At 45.0% G+C, this 20,040-nt stretch overlaps 2 protein-coding genes across 2 annotated transcripts in view; one reads left to right on the top strand and one right to left on the bottom strand.

The window, feature by feature from the left end:
• Positions 1 to 936: 936 nt before the first annotated feature.
• Positions 937 to 3,496, top strand: NKX6-2 (NK6 homeobox 2). Its single transcript, XM_021542428.2, has 3 exons — positions 937 to 1,563; positions 1,842 to 2,014; positions 2,697 to 3,496. The coding sequence occupies exons 1-3, from the start codon at positions 1,149 to 1,151 to the stop codon at positions 2,943 to 2,945; spliced, it is 837 nt and encodes a 278-aa protein (XP_021398103.1). The 5' UTR covers positions 937 to 1,148; the 3' UTR covers positions 2,946 to 3,496.
• A 3,291-nt stretch (positions 3,497 to 6,787) lies between these two features.
• INPP5A (inositol polyphosphate-5-phosphatase A) overlaps positions 6,788 to 20,040 on the bottom strand; it is a 58,325-nt gene continuing 45,072 nt past the window's right edge. Inside the window, exons 5-8 of the mRNA XM_077784767.1 lie at positions 12,551 to 12,662; positions 8,326 to 8,394; positions 7,107 to 7,143; positions 6,788 to 6,957 (exon numbers count right to left, since the gene is read on the bottom strand). Coding sequence (XP_077640893.1) covers positions 6,908 to 6,957; positions 7,107 to 7,143; positions 8,326 to 8,394; positions 12,551 to 12,662 — 268 coding nt within the window. The 3' untranslated portion in view covers positions 6,788 to 6,907. The remainder of the gene's footprint in view (positions 6,958 to 7,106; positions 7,144 to 8,325; positions 8,395 to 12,550; positions 12,663 to 20,040) is intronic.

Here is a 20,040-nt window from a genome sequence, read left to right as displayed (position 1 = left end):
TACCCCTACATCGGGAAAGGAGGGAGGGAGGAAGGGGGAGAAGAAAGAAGAAAGGAAAGCCTTTGCGATGCCGGTGGGTATCAGAATAGGCAACAAAGTTGAGCTAAACAGTTATTCACGGGGCGTAAGAGAATTTTTTACAACAGCTTTAAAAACGCTGGGCTCTAACGCGAGGGAACGGCCGCTGAGCAGGTGAAGACGGAGCCGATTACCCGACAGAACAGCGATCGGGGCGGGCATTACCGTAGCTCAGTGCTCCAGGGCAGCGCAGCCGCCGGGGCCCCGCGGTCATTGCCCGGCTGCTCGATAAGGCGCCGGCGGGAGGGGCCCGACGCGGCGAGTGGGGGGGGGGGTGCCGCCGCCTCCGGGTGCTGCCGCTGGCTGGCGGCAGGGCAGAGCGGCCGGCGGGGCGGGATGGCGGACCCGGCGCTGGGGCCGGGCTGACCCGTTAGTGGGGCCGGGCGGTCGGGCGAGCGGTCCCGTTGGTGGGGCCGGGAGGTCGGGCGGGCCGACCCGTTGGTGGGGCCGGACGGTCCCGGCGCTGGGGCCGGGGTCCCGTCGGGCGCGGCGCGGCCACGTGCAGCCCCGCGCGCTCCCACGGCTCGGCCCGCCCGTGACGTATCGGGGTGGAGGCGCGCGCCGCCCGCCGATTGGGCGGTGTTGGCGGCGCGGGGCGGTGGCCGCCCAATGGGCGCGGGGCGCGCAGGTACCCGCGCGGTTATCTGCGCACGGGGCGCAGCGCGGAGTGTCCCCGCGGCCGCCGGACACGCGGCCGGGGCGACGCGCGGAGCTGCGGGTTCCGCATCCCCTTCCCGCCCGATCGCGCGTGGAGCGCACCGCCCGTAGTCCGCCGGGACGTGCTGCCGGTGGAGGCTCTTTCTCCCGGGACTGCCGGTCTGTTGTTTCGCCGCGCTGCCCCGGCTCGGCTTTCGCCTCTCTTCAGCCTGGACTTCGGAGGTGCGCGCCGCGGGAGCGGGCGGGCAAGCGCCGGGATTTTCCTGTTCCCAGCTAACTTCGGCACTTGCTGTCGCTGAGATCCCGCGAGGGGCGAGGAGCCCGTCCCGCCCGCGGCCGCGGTCCTGGCGAGGGTCCCCAGCGGAGCGGCCGCGGCGCGGTTGGGAAGGACCCACGCTCGCTGATGCCCGCAGATGTTAGCGGTGGGACAGATGGATGCTAATCGCCAGAGCGCATTCGTCCTTAGCAGCGCGCCGCTCGCCGCACTGCACAACATGGCCGAGATGAAGACCTCCCTGTTCCCCTACGCCCTGCAGAACCCCTCCGGTTTCAAAGCACCGGCTCTGGGGGGACTCAACACGCAGCTCCCCTTGGGGACACCGCACGGAATAAGCGATATCCTGGGGCGGCCCGTGGGCAGTGCCAGCAACCTTCTGGGCGGGCTGCCCCGCATCAACGGGCTGGCAGCCTCGGCCGGGATGTACTTCAGCCCCGCTGCCGTCTCCCGCTACCCGAAGCCTCTGGCGGAGCTGCCGGGACGGCCGCCCATTTTCTGGCCGGGAGTGGTGCAAGGCTCTCCCTGGAGAGATCCTCGGCTCGCCTGTCCCGGTAAGTGCGGCCGGTTCTTGAGGGGCGTGGGGAGTAGGCGGCCTAGGATCCAGAGCTGGGGCGGCCCCAAGCCGGCGGCCGAGCGCGGTGGACGGGGCGGGTGGAGGAAGGCCCGATACGGGTCACTCGGTCCTCACGGCCCCCGGTCTGTCCCGGACCGAGCCCCGCTTTTGAGCCGGTGGACACCCGAAGCAGCTCTGCAGGGCCTGGCGGGGCCCGGCTACGGGCCGGGGGCAGTGCAGAGTTCATCCCTGACGCAGCTCTTTCTCCGCTTCCAGCTCAGACGGGGATGGTTTTGGACAAGGACGGTAAGAAGAAACACTCTCGACCGACTTTCTCTGGGCAGCAGATATTCGCTTTAGAGAAAACCTTCGAACAGACGAAATACTTGGCAGGACCGGAACGTGCCCGGCTCGCCTACTCCCTGGGGATGACTGAGAGCCAGGTGAAGGTAGGTCCGTCCTGTGGGCTTCAGCCTCTCCCGCTCACTGCCGCGGCCGCTTTCTGCCATGTCGATAATTACTAGCTAGGATTTTTTATTTTATTTTATTTTTTTTTATTTTTTTGTGGCGTCAGTTAGAATTTAAGTTACATTTCAATATTGGATAGATTTTAGGCTAATTTCTAGGTATTTTGTGCTTAGAGCTCTCTGTGCTGCAAATGATTTAGAAAAAAAAGACATATTATATTTAATATAAACCTTCATCACAATAACGACAAAAGGTCCCCGCAGGTAATTTTTTTAAAGGGTCACTTTTCCATGAGGATCACATCCACTGGCACAACTTTACCTTGTGTAACCCCGCAAATTTTTTAGCAAAGCCTGCAGGTGCATCTGAATGTTGGGGTGCACTATAAGCCAAAACTACTTATTTTTCCTGGCTATTGCATTCTGTTTTCAACAAACGACTGTTTCGGGAAGCTGCTGATAGAGGCGTAGTGCAGCCCTGCAGAGCCGGGCAGGTATCCCCAACGGGACGCCCCCTTCCCCGGAGCCGTCTGGGGCTCCGCCTGGTGCAGGCCCTGCTCCGAGTGCCCGCAGCCCCGCGTTGTGGGATGGGATGGGGTTGGCGGGGTGGACGCGGCAGCGGGGCAGAGGCCGTGGCTGAACTGTGCCCGGTGCCGGTGCCTAGGTTTGGTTCCAGAACAGACGGACCAAGTGGCGGAAGAGACACGCAGCAGAGATGGCCTCGGCAAAGAAGAAGCACGACTCTGAGACAGAGAAGCTGAAGGAGAGCTCGGACAATGAGGACGATGATGAATACAACAAGCCCCTGGACCCCAACTCAGACGATGAAAAAATCACGAGGCTATTGAAAAAGCACAAATCCACGAACCTGTCCCTTGTCAGCCCCTGCAGCACCAGCTCGGATACGCTGTGAGGGCACAGGGCCGACGGCCGCACCGGGCAGCGCGGCAGGGGTGAGTGTAACTGGGTGTCTGAAGTGGTGTGTTGTACAGCCTAAGATGTATGTGAAATGTATATATTTTTTACAGAATAAGTTATGAATTTATTTTCTTTCTCATCGATGTAAATTTCAGAGAAATTTTTTCAACTTTTTGGGTTTTGTGTCCCTGTAAGGTTTCCTGCTCTTTTCTTTAGCCTTCCTGTTAATTTCCTCCTCCTAACAATCAGGTTTTGTTACGTTTTCTATGGGTCCCAAGTCCAAGCTCAGCTACTTTGTATATAGCAAATTTCAGATTTTGTGATGTATATTTCTAGTGTAAAAACGGCAGTTTTCTTTCACCCCGTCCCCTCAGCGTTTTGGCAGTTTCATTTCTCCTGCCTCTGGATTTTATGCTTAACAATACCAAAAAAACAAACCAATGCCCAAAAAAAGCACGAGAGGAAAACGGACACTTGATTTTACATTAGAATGTCTCCACATGTGTTGGAAAGACTTTGTATAAATCAATAAATTATTTAACAACCTCCTTTAGTGAATTTCTTCCCGCATTTCTGTGCCAGGGGCCGGGGATACCAGAGCTTCTGCAGGGTGCCCCAGTGCTGCTTCGCAAGAGAAGTGGAGCTGCTGCGTCCGGGGTCGGGCGGGCTGAGCCGGGGGAGCCCCGGCCCCGTGGCACGGCCGGGCGCCGTGGTCACTGCCGGGCTGCGGGACTGCCCATGAGCCCCGGAGCGGGGAGAGACCCGCGGCTGAACGTGCAGCCCGAACTGCCCATGCAGCTTCTCGTCGGCTTCGGGCGCGTGATAGGGTCCGCTCCGGAGAGGAGAAATAGGGGTCGGGACACAGCCCATTGCGCTGCCTGCGTACTGGCCGCTGCAAAAACCCGGGGACGAAGCTGTTGAGATCCGCGGCGGCTCCACCACCCTCCCGTGCTTTCCTGCCAGGCTTCCGGGCTGTGCTTCGGCCCCACACCTGCGGCCGCACCCGTGCCCGAACCGGGCTCCGCGCGGTTCCGCGGCCGCCAAAGCGCTCCCAGCTGGCCGAGACTCCGCATTTCCCCCTCTGCACACGCGAGTCCGTGTGGGTGTGAGCCGCCCGCGTCGTTAAGATGCTTTTTTTTTTTGCTGCTTTTATTTTTTTTAAGGAACGAGAGCGTCTCTTTTCCCTGTGTCTCAGCCATGGCTTCGCAGCCCGAGCAAAGACAGCGGCTGCACCGCAGGCGCTCCCACTGCCCTGCCCAGCAGCCAGCGTCCGGTGCGGGACCCAGTCCCGCGGGCCCCCCGTTCTGCAGTCACCTTCTGCAGCGCTGGGTCGAGCGGGCACGTCCTGGCTCCCCGCGCCCGGGCCGCCCCTGCTCGTCTCTCTCCGTGCCGAGGCCCGCACGGCGCCGTCATCCAGCGCGGCAAGACACGGGCCCGCGCCGGCTGCGGGCAGCGGCCCGGACCGCTCCCCGTGGAGCCCCGTCGGCTCCCGGTGTCCCCGCTCACCGTGACTGACTCCCTTCGCTCCGCGTCCCGGGGAGGGCGGGGGTCCCGCAGGTCCCTACTCCCTGCCGCGGTCACAAAGGGAATAAATCGAGTTTAGGGTCTAGTCTTCGCCCGGCTGTGAGCACGCTGAGACCGGATCGGTGTTCGGGCTCCTGAGGGGAAGTGGCTGGATTAAAAGCACCTGCGCTCGAGGCTCGTCATTCTCGCCTGCCTCTTCCTAAAGTTCTTAAACGAAATGAGCTCCGAGGGGGCGTTACGGGAGAAGGGGGCTCCGAGGCACCGCAGGACTGACGGAGCCACGGCCCCGGGCAGAGCGGGAGCTGACAGGACCCGTCCCCGTCCTGGGCCAGAGCCCGCCGCTCCTGCGGCGTTGTGTCCGCTGGCAGCGGCCCGGCTCGGCTCACCCCGCGCCCCCGGATTCGCCTCCGGGGCTGTTAAAATGCAAAAGTTGCGTTTCATAAATTTCTGAGGGTTCAATTCGTAGCATTCTCAGCAGCTCACCCCGGCAGGTCACCGGGGCACCCTGCACCCCCGGGGAGGTTCGGGCCCCGGACGACCCGCGGCTGGAGGCTACAGCGAGTTCACCTGTACTCGGGGCCCCGGTCCCTGCTGGAAAAGGCTGGAGAGGTTTCTTCTGAAACTTGGGATAATCACGACGGAGTTTATGGTGGCACATTTACGGACCTGCTGAGGACTTGTGAACAGCTCGTAAAGCTGCATCACCTCCCTCAGATCAGTGCTCCCATATCAGCTCTTTAGTTTTTACTCGGTTTGTATTATATTTTGATTAACACCAGAACTTGTATCCTATCGTAGAAGTTTTCATGTGAAAAATACCCTTGTTGCTTGGCAGATTCAAAGGTATCTCAATAAGAAATGTGACAATTTAATAATTTCCCTGTAATCACCAAATTAAAGGGGCAGACACAGCCATGTTCACCATGATTAGTTTTATTGCTTGAGAACCAGAGTACTCATTTCTAAAGGCCTTCAGAGTTATGAGTTGAGTTCGCTTAAATAGAATTACTGTGTGGTTATAATGCAACATGGCACGGTAACAATACAGAGCTGCAGACAACCTTTGGGCAACAATACTTGCTATAAACTGGGCTGTACTGTTGAGAAAACTCTGCAAGCAGACATCAAATAATTTCCAATGGTAGTGATTTATACCAAAATCAAGCATCAATCTAATGCCATCACGCAGTCCATGAACTCTGTAGTGTTCTAAATTAAATCAATAAAACATACATCTGTGTTTCATCAACAGACTCCCTAATCACCTTTTAATGTTGTATTTAGTGGTGGGAGGAAAATGTCTGTAACAAGACTATATTGTAGGCTGCACTGAGCTACTAACCAGGAAAATTTACAGTTGGGTTGATTTTTTTCTTTTTAATACTGTATAAATACAGTCTGTGTCCAATACAGTTGCTACTTCAAGCAGACTATGATTTTCTTCTCCCTTATTGTTATTGTTTCAATATAGAATATGGCACCATAAAACAGTAACAAAAGACAGACAAAAACAGTTTACAAAATTCTGGAAAGTTACACCCAAACCTAGCTAAGAACTTCACATTCAATCCTTAATATTACATAGAAAGGAGAGATTATAGGAGTAACAAAGTGAAACTGCTAATTTATGTGCTATATAGAATGCTATATATCTATATCCAGGATGGCACTGCTATATATTATTTATTATATAAATGTTGGTTGTTGATGTATACTTAACTAAACCTGCTAAGACTCCAATACTTACTGCTGATATGGCACTCTCAAGCTTTCATATTGGAAAGTATATTTAGCATAAGTTTTGGTCAGGTTTATAAATTATTTATCTGTGTATATATACACATACATACATATATATACACACACATATATGTATGTATAGAAAGCAGCTGCTGTGTGATTCAAAAACCATGTAACATGGCAGTATAGTAAATAAAATGAGAAAAAAATTAAAAATGAAAACAAAAATACTAAAACTAAAACACAAACCATAAGCCTTGGTCAAAAAAGAAAATACCATTTAAAACCACCAATATCTCTATCTATACAATCCAATGTACAAAATCCCAAAGTGGTAAAGATATATAATGGGTATGATACGTCTAAAACTATATAATATGCTGAAATAGCTTTTCCACATTGACAAACACTTATTAAAAGTTGAAAGTTGTGAAATCTAGAATACATAACATCTCTGCTGTCTATTTAGAGTTTTGGCAACAGAACTGTGACATATATATAAAAAATAATTCCACATTTCTACTTGATGTCGCATGAACATACAAGACAGTGAGGTATGTGAGGCATCTCTTGAACAGAGTCCAGATGCTGAAGCATAGTGTACGATCAGCAGTCTAAAAATGTGGCACTCAGGACTGGATTTATCAATACAGCTGTTAGGATTAGATTTCAGTGTGCTGCCTTTCCTCCTGGCTACAGTGTGGTTTCACGGAAAATCTTCTCACTTCGTAGGCATCTTTTTCCTGTTGCAGAATTGGCATTTTTTTAAAAAGAAAGATAAACACAGGGGAAATGATGTAGAAAATGTAATAGAAACGTAAAGAAAAAAGATGATATTTACCACCACATCACTGCACGACACAACACTTGTGCACATTTGCAATAGGTTTACCTGCCCCAGCAGCTATTCGAAAGGACAGGAACACAGGCTGCAGCAAGTTAGGGAAAAATAGAAGTTACATGTTTGAAACATACGTGTTTTTTTTTTTTTTTTTTTCTTTTTTCTTTCTTTAGTCAGTAGTAAATATGACAAAAAAAATTCTCTATGACTGGAAACAACATGTTGCAACAAGTTTTTGAATTACTCTGATTACAAAATGCACAAGGGAATAACATAATCTCCTCACAGATTTCTGCTCCCACTGAAACCTAAGGGAAAATTATCCACAAATTTCTGTGGGAAGAGGTTCAGGTACCATACACATTTCCCTTTTGTAACAGGGCTGCACCACCTTGGTGATAAAGGAAACAAAACCTGCTGTTTCTGAACTGAATGATACAGAGCTTTATGTTTACTGGATAGGTTAGTAAGTTGCTCTATTTTAAAACCTTGGATGATTCTAGACCAAATGCCCTAAGTGCATTTTTCCTTAGAAAACAATTCTCTGACCATGGAATTAAATAGGGATATGCATTTGTGAGTTCAGATTTGCATGTACACATGCACCCACACATACAATTACCCACTATCCCTCTCTGAATTCAAAAGCCTCAGTGTTGTTTTTAGATAGGCTTTCAGAGGTTACCTCCTACTCCTCAATTGGCTTTTTTCAAAGAAAGCAAGTACTTTTTTGTACGTTTTATTGCATTTCTAACTTAGGTTTCCATCTGGTATCTTTAGCAAAGAAGACCATAGAATTCAGGTATTAATTTAAACAACTGGTATTTATTTATTTATAATTCATTATCCTTTTTCTATATTCTTTTAATCACTTGTTGTTTGAACATGGAACTGCCAATATTTTCTTTTACTAATAAGTACCTATGCATCAACCTAGTTGAAGCTATGCTTTGAAAGCATAGTTGATAACCCAATGAAATCACTTGTGTTCTGCTAGAAGAGTTTTAAGTGCATAGATGGCTGCTCCTCTTCGCTTGCATCGTACCCTGCTTTCTTTCTAGCACCTGTCCTGTTCTTTGCTTTCATACAAGCAGCCATTCTCATAGACAGACTGGCTGCAGCTGAATGTGACTTTGAAACATTTTCAAGGTATTACTTAAAAATTGGGCAGAGATATAGCTGAATTACAATTACTAGAACCTAGTGCATATGTTCTCCTTCCTAATTAAAAAAAAAAAAAAAAAAAGACTAAAATGTTTAATTTAATTACCTTGTGATCACCCATGCAGACATTTGGCCCAATGTGGTCATAAATTACTATCTTCTCATCATTTTCTGACTAGTTTAAAAAAAAAACAGAAAACAACAAAACACTAGTCAGTCCAAGAATTCTTCAGATTACACACACAAAAAGGAACATTGGAAATATTGTGCAAATAGATGAAACCAGTTTCTGAGCGAGGTGATATTAACACATCTTCACTTGGCTTCTCTAGAGGAAGAATGTGTAAAATGTACTTTTATGCCCAGTACTGCTTGCAGTAATTTGTGCCGTTTGCCTGCACAAAAAACCCCCGAGATCTCTCTGCCTGCTCCCTGCTGATGGGACCTTGGGAAACATTAGTGGCTAACGCTGCAGTAAGTGAAATGAGTGACTCGTTGTAGTTGCATTCCAGGCTTCTGCTTCAAAATGCAGCAAGCACATTTGGCCAGTCCTTTTTTAAGAACAACACAATTTTTATTGAATTACATGAGATAAATGTTCTCTGAATTAAATGCAATCCATGTTGCCTTATAACAGCATTTGATTTCATCATATAGGGGATTTTAAATGTTCAGAGAGATGAATGATTATTTTCAGGTTATGAGTATAATCTTTAACCATTTCTCCAAGATAAATTCCTTCATCTGAAAAAAAGCATTCAGTGATTTTAAGAAAAGCAGCAAATGACGGATTACATTCCTCTGGTCTCCATTATGAATTGCTTTCATTTTGTTCTATGTTGAACTTTACCCTTATACACTGACTTCTTTAGCATTTTTATCTTAATGAATAATAAAATGTACTCATCTTTCTGCCGTTTGCAATAAACGTGATTTGGGGGAGCTGTTTTGATTCTCTAGCACTGTACTTCAGGAATAAATGCAAGTACATTGCCATACAAAATGATTTCTTATTGTGCTAAACAATTTCTATAAGCTAATTAAATCTGTAATCTGCACACTTTCCAGTCTCTAATGCAATTGTAGATTGCTTTAAACTAGTTGGCGATACTAATTTATTTTGTAGGAAACAGCCAAGACTTTCTCATCTGTAATCAGTCAAGTTTGACTGGGCAATAACTTTATATAAACAGTAGCATTTAGGACTATAAAGTTAAAACTGAATTATCTTTAATGCAGTAAGGAAGCTTAAGGTCAGATTTACTTTACAGCACGGTTGTCTGCCAAAAATATAAAAACATAACCTTCTGCATTGTATGCATGAGCACTTTCCAATATTTCAAGATCATAATGCCACCAGCATCGGAAGTGGGGATACATTCATCAAAAGCGACTTGATAATTTACAAAGGCAGCATAAAATTGTGGATTTTCAACTGCATAATCTTTAGACAGATAAACAAATTACAGCAGTGCACAAGCAGAAACAATATACACTTGGCTGAGCATTCATTACTTCATGTGATCAGGCATCAGCGCAGCTCCCGAGCAGTGGGCAACCTTTGGTGGTTTAGGGCTCAGGAAGCATAAAATAACATGATGGTGAGGTAACCGACCATGGCATGATAGATGATGTTGCATGAAAGCTGTTTACAGCCCCATGTCAGTACAATCTGTAATGCCTACTGTGTAGCTGAACACACTGTATAGTAGCAATTTGTGCACCCTATCCTTTCTTTACCTGGGATTTAAATGCAGATTTACTACAGTTTTTGTTTGAAATAAAATAAAGAATTGCCTAAGCAGAAAAAGAAACACTTTAATTGCCTGTAAGAAAAAGTAATACAGCAAAATAATTACCTGAATAAGAACATTCAATAGATAATTACAACTTAAAAAATTATTTAAAAGTTCATATACATTTTTCTTTTAAGGATTTGTTACAGTGTAATCAGTTAATTAACATTCGCTTTACTTTCTTCAGAGTTCCTTTTAAAGCTTTAAAATATAGGTCTCTGCAGTGGAGTAAATTCTCAGTCAAGGCCAACACAGCTTCTTGCAAAGTGCCACAAACACATAGGGTCATTTTGCCCTTTCCTCAATCAGTTTGGCATTCTTTTCTAATGACTGTTTTCATTAGGTTCTATGGGCCAGAATGCCGGTTTGGCTTTGGGCTGGATAAACTAACTCCTGTGTTGGTACAGACTCACTCAGTTAAAGCCCAGCCTAGCCTCAGCAGCACCTGTCACTTTGCATACAAGCTTCTGGAGATGTCCCAAACTGTCTGACCCCAATTTGCACATGCAAAGCTCCAGAGACAGTTATGTGCACTTTTAAAGGTGAGCTTTGAAGGATCCAGCTGATAGGGTTCCTGTTACACAGAGACTGGAAATTGTAACTCATCTCACAGTTACAAACTTCTTCAGTGCTCTAACTTTGTTTTCCTTTGTTTACTTTTCTCCCATTATATCCAAGTTATAGCCCTCTAGATAGTCAGAAAGAATTCCTTTCCCTCTGTACTGTTTACACTCTTCAAGCTTTTGTGTACACATCTATCTCCTTATTCATAGCTTTAAAAAAAAAAAATCTTCCCTCATTGGCCAGTCTTTTCATGGTTTTAATCCTTTGTTCTTTAGGAATTTCATGGTCACCAAGCACTGTTGGTAACATTTTGGGTAAAGTCTCACTTTTTCACATGATATTTTTGTGTAAGAAAAACAAATAACACTTATTTTGACATTACTATTTGACTATAAAGCCTTTATTGCCCTTAGACTTCACTTTTTTTTTACTCAATACTGCATTGTCTAAAATTTTGGGTGAAATTTTATGATGTCATGTAGACACTTCTTACACATTAGAATGTGTGAGGAAGTGCATTGACTTGAAATTCGAGTAGCTGTGGAAAACACGTTCCCAGCCTTTCAGTGAGTTATATACTGCAAAGCAAACAGTCTAATAATGAGATAAATAACCCTGATGAGGGAGAAAAAGAAGGTTATAAACTTCAAGAGAACAAGTTTCAAGGGTGCAATTAATTTAAACTGAAAAAAAAACCAAGGAGCCATAGAACATTGATTTACTAAGAAGATTATTTTCTGTAATTCACTCCCACTAAACTGCATTAATTATACAGGAGCACAGAGACAGACACATGACTTTTGGCAATTTTGGGTTCAATAGGTCTGTTAGAGTCATACAGCCTGGCCAGCCAAGACAACCTCACTGCAGCACACCCATTCATACAGCTGCCCATGGCCACTGCCAGCTGGCCAGCTCAGAACAGGGAGAAGTGGGAGAGATCTCCCATCACATTCCCTGATCTGCTCTGGCCAGCCACCAGCCTCAGCAGGACAGGGGTCTAGGTGCCAGGAGCATGCACACAGGGACAGAGGCACTGGGAACTGGAACAGGTAACCAGCTGACCCGGCCCAGTGCTCCCAGGAAAAGATGGAGGGCAGAGTGGAACAAGAAGGAGAGAGCAAATGACAGAAAAGAAAAATGGAAGGCTCCTGAACCATATTTAGATAATTTAACCTTGGATAGAACATCACCAGCTAACCCTAACCCTCTCTATAAACACTAAATCCTAAGAGGAATTGTATGTTCTAAAAATGTTGCACAAGCTTCTTGTTAAAGCTCTAATGGAATGTCTAAATTTAGGCACCTAGTTGGTGTACCAAAGTTAGGAGCCTACCTGCTGGAGACTATCCTCATGCAGGGGACAGGGATAGATCTGGCCTATGTAGGATCTGACATATTCTTGGGAATACCTTAGGAAATCCACCACTCTGGTAACTGAGGTGCCTCCAGCTGTTGCTGTACAGGTTTTTCTCTCAATTGTGTGACTCCTCAGCCACTAGGCACTTATACCTGCTCCTGTCTGTATCCCTGCTGAATCCTTGGTAGGGGCAGTGTTGCTGCTTATGTCACTGTAGGGTGGACTGGGTTGGGGGACTAATGGGGACTTTTTGTAGGGTTTTTATAGAGGCTTTTTAATTTTCTGTTATTCTCTTTAAAGCAAGCAGTCTCCCAGTGCTGTGCATCCCTGCACAGAAGAGGCACAGGACAGAAGACAGTCAGTCATCACTGGCAGCTCAGATACCAAAACAAGTGCTTGTGAAAGCTCATATTTTAGTCACTGTCAGCGGGTTTATGGGGACAAATCCCCCTTCATAGGTGCAAAGCACTGGAGGCACACCCCTCCATTTACTACCATGGTGTGCTGTCTCTAGCTTAGCAAATTCAAGGGTAGAGTCTTCCAGCCATACCTGCCTTTGGTGCAGATAAATGCAGTGTGGAGGCATTGGGGGGCTGCAGGTCCGTACTTACTTTCAGAATGAGCTCCTTGGCTGAATGGGACATCAGGATTCTGTCGCACCAGGCTGGACATCTCGTGTTCATGTACTGCCTTCCCTGGCTAGAGTCCTCGCTGTAGGGATAACTGCAAACAAATCCCATCCACAACCATCAATGACTCTTGGCAAAGCAGACTGAAACCTCTGGCTCAAAGGGCCATACCACCTACAAAATGTCACTGTTAAAAAGCAACTCTTCCAGACACTTTTTTTTTCCCCTCCTCCCTCTTTCCTTGTCATGTGCTCTTTTTCATCTCTTCTCATATCTACGACTCTACTGAATGGTTAAGAAGTTAAGACACACACAGTTTCAAAGCTTTTGCATGTGAGAGTGTTTAAAGACAGCAAACAGTTTATCTGTGTGGAAGTACAAAAATCAGTTCAACAACTTGAAATTAGACAAGAGACTATGGAAAATGTACATGCAGAAGTTGAAAAACGAAACCTAGGGGGAAAAATGTTCATCTTATGTGATTTCTTCACAGGATTCTCTCAAGGAGAGTTATCCATGAATAATTTAACTGAAAACAGAGTTCAGAGTGCTGGGACCACCGCAGCTGTAGACAAACCTCTCCTGTATGGATTCTTTAAGGGTGACAGAAAGGAAGACAGGACATGCAGCAGACTTTGCAGGAGATTTCTTCAGAACCAAGGAATCAGGAATGTGGTTTAAAGAAAATTATGCTGACTACATAAGATCCCATATCTATGAAATTGTGTTAAGGAAAAGTATATTATTTTGTAATGACTTTTCAAATAGAAGCAGATTAAATGGCAGTTACACTCTGGGGCCATCATAAACATGCTATGACATCTCCAGTGCATTCTAACTTAGCTTTAAAGGGCAACAGAAAGTGTTTATTTTAATCTACAGAATATAACTAGAGGTAACACGCCTGTGTGAGCCCATGGTCTGAGATCATCTGAAGCACCTGAAGGGCAGCCTCTGGCTCAACCTCAATAAGCTGAGGCCAGAATTTTTCATGTCTCATCCAAATCCTTTCATCAGTTTACTATGACAGAACTTTGCATTCGATGATGGCTCACCACACTGTAAAGCCCACTGTTTTCTTAGACCATTTCCAAAATGGCATGTGGGAGTAGCTAAGAAGGGGCTTTGGAGAAATCCAGAGGGTTTATGACAGGCTCAACTTCTTGAATACTGGGCTTGAACTAAGTGAAGTCTGCCCTTGATAAAACTCTTAAAACCCCCAAACATCTACATATGTATGTGTGAGTGTATTTAAAATGACATTTGCATTTTATTCTGCTCCTCACTGAATTTATAAAGGAAATACAAAGTTTTTTTCTGATATGTATCTTAAAATAAAATTTCTGGTATTGTAAAAAAAGAGTTTGCATGCTTGAAGAGAAACTTATTTACCAGCCTGCTTGGCGTGATACTCTGAAACGGAGACATACAGCTCTCCACCAAATGGGTTTACAAGCTACACTACCATTAAAAAGATTAGCCATGGCAAACATCCAAGAAAAGTGTACTGAATGTATTGGAACAAACCAGTGATCTCAGTACGTTTTCCACCTCATCAAACCTAACAAGACTCATTTTCAAAACATATTATGAGAATTCAATTTGCTGCTTCACTGACATACAGAAGTACAGCTTATTTCTGAGTGTCTGTGAAATATTTTGATGATGTAATACTATATTGGTAGTAGAAGCTCTTTGTCTGCAACTTAAGGGTTGACTTTTTCTCATAACCTCTTAGTCTACTAATTCCAGAACCCCACAAAACTGAAGCTACTTTTTATGGCATAAAGGTATAAGAATCAATCACATTTCATATAATCCTTCCTTTTACAGCATTAACTGTATGGCTTTTGAAATATGATATTCCATACTTGGAATGATCTGTTACTGCTATGCATTAGAGCATTAAATCCTAGAGCCTATATTCTATTAAATAGTATTTATCAATTTGCTTTATTTATCTTAATGTTTTCACAGGATGAAAACTTCTGCCTATTTTTCAAGGTCCTTAGCACTTATGACCCAGTCAAAAGTTACTGTAAGTTTACAAGTACCTTTGACAAATCAGATTTCTAATGACTGGGACAGAGATGAAAACAAATGTGGCAAAATTGTCCCGACAAAATGGCCTGTAGGTAATAATTTAATATTATAAAGTGAGGCAAACTCTTCTTTTTGTAAGAAAGAAGCCTTTGAAGGAAGCAAGAAGCATGGAGTGCTCTGTCTCACTGCAATCCAATGAATAAAGCTCCCTCCCTTCATCTCCTCTGGCGTGTGGAAGTCCTAATTGCAGTGAAATAACATAATAAAAAATCCCAACAAGATGCATGCCCCCAAAACTGGGAGAACTATTAGCACTCCTTCATGCTCTAGAGAGGTCACAAACACTTTGGAATAAGCAAAATTCTTTTGCAGATGGGCTCAAATAGTGGCCATAGCTAAGTATGACTCAAAATTCCCATGACAGATCCTTTTTTTTGTGACTTTCTGGGTTGTAGGGCTATTTTAGTTTAATATATGCCACTGATCTTAAATAGATTTTAGCAAATAGAAGTTGTATTAAAGGTTTATGGAATATAACTGTCACTGAAGAAGCTTTTGTGAAACATGATGCTGAAGGTATACTATTCCAGAACAGAACATTTCAAAGTTAGTATACCATACGCCTCAGAAGTTGTCTCCATCGTCCTGTTCCATAGCTAAGTAAACAATGGCATGAATGTAGTGGGACTGCTTCCAGAATCATCTGCATGTGAATTCTGAAGATTTTGCTTGTTTGGTGTGTTTTTAAGGGTCATGTCCCCAAGGATACTCTGGTGTCTTACATAATGTTACATCCTTTGGATGTTTTCTCCCCAGCTGATCAGATTTAAACCCAGTCAAGAGTAGCAATGGAAGGAGGAGCCAACAGATGCACAAGTGTTTTAGGAAGGATGATGGCCCTGATGCAGCCAAAACAGAAGGATGTTGCAGAATCAAAGACTTAGGGAAAACACCCAAAGCCTCAGAAGCGGCTGCTGAGGAAGCACTTGTTTCAGACTCAGCCCCAGGGTGCCCCACGCTGGGGGATGAAAACGCAACGCTGTCCTGCCTGCCTGCCCCACACAGCCACTGCCTGAGAGCACTGGCCCATGGTGGGACTCACTCAGGAAACTGGAAATACCACCCCATGGTGGGACTCAGGAAACTGGAAATACCACCCCATGGTGGGACTCACTCAGGAAACTGGAAATACCACCCCATGGTGGGACTCACTCAGGAAACTGGAAATACCACCCCATGGTAGGACTCAGAAAACTGGAAAATACTTCCACTTGCTGCAGCAGGGACCCAAGACACGAGTCTGCCGATACACGCTCCTACTTGACCATTCACTTTTCATTTTTTCTAAGATGGCTTCATGATTTCTCTTATCTTTTCCTTCCTCTCAACCCCACTTCTTGCTTCTTTGCCTTTAGGCATAAAGAATCTCTTAAAAATTACTGTAAACTTCAGCTTGTGTGCATGCAAAAAGAAGAACTATTCTTGTAATACCCATCTTCCAAAAGACATTAGGAATAAACTGTCTATGATCAAGGGCAATAAGTGAGATTTGTTTTGCTGATCTCCAGCCTCTTTTAACAAATTCACTCCACGCAAGTAAGGAACTCCCAGTTCTTAATTCAAAACTTACTTAGTAATTCTAGTCAACAGGTTTTCTATTTGTGAATTGTAGAAATAATTACAGATTTGATAAAAAACCCTGCAGGTCTGATAAAAAGAAAGTCAAGGACTCAATACAAAATAATCAAAAGTTTGAAATTCCAGTACCAATCTCCTGGTGGGGAAGTACTGTGCCATTCTTCTGTGCTTCTATCATTAGTCTTGACTACCAGGACAATGACTGTGGCAGAGAAAAAGGGAAAACCAGCTTTCCCTATCCCAATAATTAGACAGGAAAGAATGTATTATTTTTTTCTTTCATTAGCATTCTGACTCAATCACAATCTACCTTGTGTAATACACAGAAAACAGTGATCTTGAGAATGAATAGGGAGTGCTCATGTAAAAATGATGACGTAACAGATAGAGGCCTCTAGGTACCACTGAAACAGAAATGGTAAATAGATATAATGCTAACACCTACAGGTCCTAGAGGTAAGGTAAGGATGTACACACTTCCATAGTATTCTCTACAGTTACACACTTTTTTATACACACTATATTACATCTATTTAAAAATACAATAGGGAAATGGGGAATTCCCTGTGGAACAAATTTTATACCCTGTTTAAAACAGTGGAAAACTCTTAGGAATTTAGGATCTTGGCAACTCATGTTAGCAGAGTAATTAATAGCAATAAAAGACTGTTATTCTTTGTGTATTTCAGCCAGAATGATACAAAATACATTTTGACTGTGCATGTTCCTGGATGATGTACAGACAGGCAGTTCTGGAGCATCTATGTGAAAAGCTTGCACAATTTATTTCCAGTTGTTTAGGACTTACTCTTTCTGAAGATGCAGCTTCTAGCTGCTTTTCCATCCTATTTCACAAACTTCTGTTTCAGTTGCACTTATTTAATCAGGACTACTGTCAGGTGGGTTTTCTGAATAAAACTTTGAGCAACATCATTAATATAATGTTTAATACTGTTGAAATTTAACCAAACACTTTGATGAATTGCTAACTTACTCTTTTAATAAGGAGCAGGCCATCCAATGAACTACTGTTATCACAGTCAATAAGGATGAGAACTACTTGACAATTGTTTGGGGAAAATAAACCATTAAAAGGGTCAGTAATATCAGAGCACTACTACTGTTGACAGGTATTGTCAGAGATGATTAGACACCTTTACAAAAATGCTTACTTTAGGGTGAAAAGTCGTCTGACATCATAAACCATCCTGTCAGCAGTGCCTTAACTGAAAGCACAAGCCAACAATGCTGTGTATATAAATGTCTCCTTAACTGGCACTTCCAGTTAGGAAAAACACTCCTAATGAACTCTTCTTGTGTGCAAGCATGGATAAAATCTGTTAGTGAGATGGGTGAAATGTACTTTCCAACAGGAAACAATTCCTTCCCTCTGGAGGGCTGTTACCTGCACCTGCCATAGGCTGTGTCCTGCAGCTCACGCTGCACCCGCGTGGGACATGCTGGGACACCTCGTGCTGTGCTGGGACATCCAGTGCTGGGACACCCTGTGCTGGGACACCCTGTGCTGGTGTCACTCAGTGCTGGGACACCCTGTGCTGGGACATCCTGTGCTGGTGTCACTCAGTGCTGGGACACCCTGTGCTGGGACATCCTGTGCTGGGACACCCTGTGCTGGGACACCCTGTGCTGGGACATCCTGTGCTGGGATACCCTGTGCTGGGACACCCTGTGCTGGGATACCCTGTGCTGGGATACCCTGTGCTGGGACACCCTGTGCTGGGATACCCTGTGCTGGGATACCCTGTGCTGGGACACCCTGTGCTGGGACACCCTGTGCTGGGACATCCTGTGCTGGGATACCCTGTGCTGGGATACCCTGTGCTGGGATACCCTGTGCTGGGACATCCTGTGCTGGTGTCACTCAGTGCTGGGACACCCTGTGCTGGGACACCTCGTGCTGTGCTGGGACATCCAGTGCTGGGAACACCCAGTGCTGCTCTGGGACCCTGCCTTCTACAGATCACGCTACCAGTGCTGCTCTGGGAACTGTGGCACCACTCACTAGGCAACAGTGGGGAAAATTCAACTATTTGATCTTTTTTAGTCCAGTAAAGGTCATTCTGAACAACTGTGCAGACTACTTCTAGGTTTGAATGCAGATCATTTAGCAAACTTCATCACATTTCAGGGATGGAAATGCCTCCTGTTCAAAAACTCCTTGTGCTCGCTCATCTGTCAATTGTCCCCACACTTTAAATCACTGATTTTTTTATAATACAAAGTATTTGAGATAGGATGACTATAAAGCATCAGTGAAAACTGAGGTCTTTATGGGAAGAGCTGAGACAATTTTGATTTGGTTCATTTTATTTTTGAACTTAGGTATGAGTCCTCACATTTAATAAACCTTTTCTCATTTACAGGTCTTTCTATTTACATATGATATCAACAGAGAACTTCAAAAGAGAAAAATTATTTACTGTTTTCATATTTTCTGAGAAAATGTTGGATCAGTTTACCTTCAGCTCTGATGCGCTCTCAGATTTTCTAGGATACTTTTACCTGAAGAAAGGATGGTGAATTTGGGCTGCCAATACAACCTTTGGGTGCTTTGAAAGTTTTAAGGCCAAAGATATCAATAAAAATATTTCGATATTTTAAATTTACAGTCAGCCATTAGTGTGAGCTGGTACGTAAGTGTGATTTCAACAAAATGCCATTCAACCAATCAAAGGGTGACATCTAATTTTTGTCAGCTACCAGAGTGTTAGTTTCTTCCTCAAAATTGAATTAACATTTTTTATTTCCCTGAAACTGAAAGGAAGAGCTGGATTCCCTAGATCTCTTCCTAACAAATTACCTCATGTAATTTATCTTCATATGCACATCTTAGGCAGCAGATCTAAGCTAAGCAGTAGGACACACTGGTGTTTGAATTAGATTATCTGCTTCATAGGTACCAAAACACTAATAAGCCTTGGTGATGCTCTGCAAGCCAACTGGCCACGATATGTGTCTCACTTCAGCCAAATCAGGAGGGCAAACAGAGCCCTGCAAACACAGTAGTTATAGAGCAATGTGTTAAACAGCTGCTACTTGCACAGGCTACACTAACACCATGGTGATAGTACCAACAATTGGAGTCAAAGGTGACAATGGGACAGGGGGTCACCCGGGCAAACCAGCAGCAAAGGGCAGGATGGGTAAACAGGACTTGAGCCCTGAGCCTGGGCACAACACAAAACAGGAGGGTTAATGACATGGTATTTTTATCAGAACCTTTTTTATAGATTTATGCTGGGCATATTGCTTTTTGGCTTAACACCTCTTTGGCAAATACTGGTCTGTAATATACTTCAGAGTGAGCATTCCTATATCACCAGTGTCACAGGACCTTTTTCAGTTTAAAAAAGAAATAAACCCAGAGCCTATTTCTTTCTCCAGAAAACATAATGCAACCCTTCACTTTCTGTGAAGAATCCAGAATGGTGCCCATAGTGCTGCTGCAACCACCCTGTGGCCAAACCCCAGTGACAGGAGGACACGCGCTGAGCTCGCTCCAGTGCCAGAGGCTGGCACAGGGCTGATGGCACCCGGCACACTGCGCTCTGCTCTGACCCCAGAGCAAAAACGGATTGCTTGGCAATGCTAAAATGGCTTATTTGGCAATACCGGTGTCTCAGCAAGTGAACACTGGGTGATGCACTCTATTGCTTTAGTAACAGTAATGCTGTACCCCACACAATGTATGCAATGTTGCTACTATTACAAGTGGATAAATGGAATTATGAATAATGTTGGCTTGTTGGGAAGGGCCCAGTGCTGACCAC

Source organism: Lonchura striata, chromosome 7 (genome assembly GCF_046129695.1).
Source record: "Lonchura striata isolate bLonStr1 chromosome 7, bLonStr1.mat, whole genome shotgun sequence".
NCBI lineage: Eukaryota > Metazoa > Chordata > Aves > Passeriformes > Estrildidae > Lonchura > Lonchura striata.
The sequence above is the reverse complement of the archived record's forward strand: the minus strand, read 5'-3'. Positions and strand labels throughout refer to the sequence as shown.